The sequence below is a fragment of the Panulirus ornatus genome, chromosome 19, assembly GCF_036320965.1.
Source record: "Panulirus ornatus isolate Po-2019 chromosome 19, ASM3632096v1, whole genome shotgun sequence".
Classification (NCBI taxonomy): Eukaryota; Metazoa; Arthropoda; class Malacostraca; order Decapoda; family Palinuridae; genus Panulirus; species Panulirus ornatus.
The window spans coordinates 16,472,748-16,476,819 of record NC_092242.1 but is presented as its reverse complement, the minus strand read 5'-3'; the positions used below and the strand labels follow the sequence as shown (position 1 = coordinate 16,476,819).

The 4,072-nt window shown below is 41.9% G+C and overlaps 1 protein-coding gene across 1 annotated transcript; it reads right to left on the bottom strand.

The window, feature by feature from the left end:
- Positions 1–1,096: 1,096 nt before the first annotated feature.
- LOC139755259 (uncharacterized) lies at positions 1,097–2,176 on the bottom strand. The gene is made up of 2 exons (XM_071673380.1): positions 2,036–2,176; positions 1,097–1,809 (listed from the first exon to the last, which is right to left on the bottom strand). Exons 1-2 carry the CDS (start codon positions 2,042–2,044, stop codon positions 1,345–1,347), a joined length of 474 nt encoding a protein of 157 aa, XP_071529481.1. The 5' UTR covers positions 2,045–2,176; the 3' UTR covers positions 1,097–1,344.
- Positions 2,177–4,072: the final 1,896 nt, after the last annotated feature.

Below are 4,072 nucleotides of genomic sequence, written 5' to 3'. Positions count from 1 at the left end.
CGCGTTAGCGAGGTAGCGTCAAGAACAGAGGACTCGGCCTTAGAGGGAATATCCTCACTTGGATCTCTTTTCTGTTCCTTCTCCCTTCTCTGTTCCTTCTTTTGGAAAAAATGAAAAAACGGGAGGGGAGGATTTCCAGTCCACCTGTCCCTCACCTTTTAGTCGCCTTCTACGACACGCAGGGAATGCGTGGGAAGTACTCTTTCAACCCTACCCCCAGGGAGATATATATATATATACATATATATATATATATATATATATATATATATATATATATATATATATATATATATATATATATATATATATTCGCCATTTCCCGCGATATCGGGTGCCACTTCTATCGACCATCCCATAAGGGTGGATGAACAGCTTGGTTGACTGTGGACGAATTGCCGCAACCAGGATTCGAACCTATGCGATCGATCCTGGGCGACTCGTGAATGCGTCATGGTCAGGACCGCTAACCGTTACACCACAGTGTACCATCATCATGTATCTAAATCCCAAATCTATTTTTCTCTCTTATGTAAACTCAAATGCTATCTTTTCTATGAAATTAGATGGAACTTCCATAATGCTTCCATTTCCTGTTTCCATAACCAGCCGGTTTGTCTAACAAACAGTACATAGTGAAGGTAAAAGCAGATCTATCCATACAGTGATTATCTACAGATATTATGATAGTCTTTTCCACAAGGTTGCTATCCTTGGATACGCTGAAGCATTTTCCAGTATACGTGTAGACAAAAGTCAGACAAAAGTTATCAAATAGGTTCTGATTACTTATTCATTGACGACATGATACCGAAGTGCGAAGGAAGAAACCACTGTAGCCTCTATACCTCCATTTCATCAAAACTACATAGAAAATTCATTCATGATTTTTAAGGCTGCATCCATATATGAAAAGCAAATCTCGGTAATTCTTAAACTTCTTGATACATATCAGTATGTAATGGAAGCCTCCAAAGAAAACTTTGTAAACAATTTTATTCAGCAATGCTCTTCCCCGATGTGACGTGGACATAAAACACCTCTAACCAAAGATAATCCACCAAAAATCCAGCAGAGGGTTGAAAAGTATTACCAGTCAACTTAAGTTGCTTTATTGAGTATTTCTATACAAATTATGACACAAGTCTGTACACCGGAACTGTACAAGGTGCGACGACCAACCCGTGAGGGCTCTGTCGCCACACGCCACGCGGGGGCGCGCCCACGCCAACACGCGCCTACGCCATGACCAGTTGTTGAGGGGGAGAGAAAGGGAGGGAAGAACTCGAGTAGGAAGGAGAGACAACGGTCTTCATACACTGGTAGGGTAAGAGGGTTAAGCGCTTAGGCAGTTTCGACAACGGGTTCAGCAGCGGCGGGCTCAGCAGCGGCGGGCTCAGCAGCGGCGGGCTCAGCAGCAGCGGGTTCGGCAGCAACAAGGGGAGCGCCAAAACTGTAGGGGTAGGGGTAGGCACCGTAGGCACCGGCGTAGGCGCCAGCGTAGGGGAGAGCACCGTAGGCACCGGCGTAGGGGACGGCACCGTAGCCGAGACCGTACTGAGGGATCTGCTGGGTGATGACATCGGTGGAGGTCTTGACGATGGGAGCGCCGGGGTGGTAGGAGACACCAACGGGAACGGTGCGGTGGCCGATTACGGGGGTCTGCACGGCGTAGGCGTGGGCCTCGTTGGTGGAGTAGGCGAAGTTACCACCCAGGCGGTGGCTCTGGATGATAGCGGAGTCGTGGGATGGGGCGCGGTAGACCAGCTGGGCAGAGGCGCAAGCGGCCACGGCGCACAGAATCATCAGCTGTTGGACACACAGGATACTCTTAACTACTATACTTACACTGGCCACCTCAGGCTACCTACTGTTAAGACGTGAGTGATGAACCATCAGCTCACTGGTGATTACGTTATATAACAGGTCATGAACTGTGATGCTGCGGTAAAGTTCCTGTGTTAAGTAACCACGAGAATTGAAAAAAGTCACTTTCACTTGTGAACAGAGAAGGAACAAGGCAGAAGCTACTCACAGTCTTCATGTTGGCGGGTTGTGTGGTTCAGTACAGACGATGCACAAAGCTTGTGATGATGAGCAGTGGCCGGCTGCCCCTTATGTAGTGGCGGGGTCGTGACGTCACGGGAGGGTGGGGCGCCGGCACGCCCGTGTAGGAGGTGATGTGGGGTTGGGTGCAGTGAGGGGGAGAGAGAGAGAGCGAGAGAGAGGGAGAGGATCTTCTTAAGGATCCTTACCTGACAACTCGGGGTTGCTAGATGAGACATCTTTCCATTTTCTTTTCGTCGGTTATCAACTTCTGTGTCTTCCTAAATACAACGGCAAACATGATACACAAATCACTTACGGAAACAATCTTCATTACATATCAGTTTGCATATGGAGGTAAACACTCTTCCGTTCATCGTAGTTCTTATCAAGAAATTTGTATCATGTTTCTAACTGCACTTCGCTCTGTTCTCTAACACACCAATAGTGCCGCTGACGTTTCTGTCTTACGTTAATCAAGACCACAAATGCCCGTATGTCTTCCTTCGGTAACTGTTTCCTGCTGTCCACTTAGTTATAATCCACCCAATATCGTCTGTTGTCTGTGCTCCCTATGAACAATGATTTAGTCTTCTTTTAAGAGGTAAAGTGTATTAGTACATGGCGTTGCAGTTAATGGGTATCCACTATCTATTAAGCAATAATTCGTGATATACAATTTAGAAATATATTCATTTAGAGAACATATACTGATTTTCCTCAAGTATTAGTTCTGGGTCAATACACTGTTTAGTAAGATTATGTGCTTTATATATATATATATATATATATATATATATATATATATATATATATATATATATATATATATATATATACATATATCATACTTGTTCGCCGTTTTCCGCGTTAGCGCCAGAAACAAACGAAGAAAAGCCGCTCTCGTTCACAACCATGCTTTAGCTGTCATGCGGAATGCACAACTACACATCCACAAACAGGCCCTACAGACCACTCCATGGTTTCCCCCAGCCGCATCACATGCCCAGGTTCAGGCAAGTGACAGCACCAGACCTTGAATACTACACCGACAGGAAACAGCACAAATGCACGAAATAATAGAAAATGATGATAACAAATACATTCTCTTCCCCCACACTTTATCGCTGCCCCCTGCGTCAGCTAGGAAGCGCCAGGAAACAGACTAATATTATATATATATATATATATATATATATATATATATATATATATATATATATATATTCTTATGAGTCCACGGGGAAAATGAAACACGAAAAGTTCCCAAGTGCACTTTCGTGTAATAATCACATCATCAGGAGAGACACAAGTGAGAAGTATAACAGTCAGTTGATATACATCGAGGAGACGAAGCTAGGACGCCATTTGGTAAACATGAGTTTCATTTTCCCCGTGGACTCATAGGAATATCTTGATCAAGCGCAAAATTGTGATCCTTTCCAATATATATATATATATATATATATATATATATATATATATATATATATATATATATATATATATATATATATATATATATATATATATATATATATATATATATATTTACACACACACACACATATAGGTAGATAAATAGATAGTTAGATAGATATATGTACACGAAAAACGAGTCTCTTGAGTTACGTGTTGTCAAGAATTATGTGTGAGATGTAGAAAGACTGTATGCTTGTGTGCTGAATGCTAGCAACTCATGTTTGGATGTGGTAGAAAAAAGTATATATATATATATATATATATATATATATATATATATATATATATATATATATATATATATATATATATATATATATATACATAAAGCTGCCTGGACGAAAGAAGTGAAACTTGGCAGCTGGACGGGTTTAGAAGCTGAAGAATCAGTGATTCTTATTTTTTTTCTTTTTTTTAGGGGTGGTGGCAGGTGACGGGGAGCCGGTGTGTATATGAGACAGGTTATTGATCTAGCGAAGGTTGTGGAAAACAAAATATCAAAGTAGACTCGTATTCAAGCGAGATAGTGTCAATCAGTCGAGCA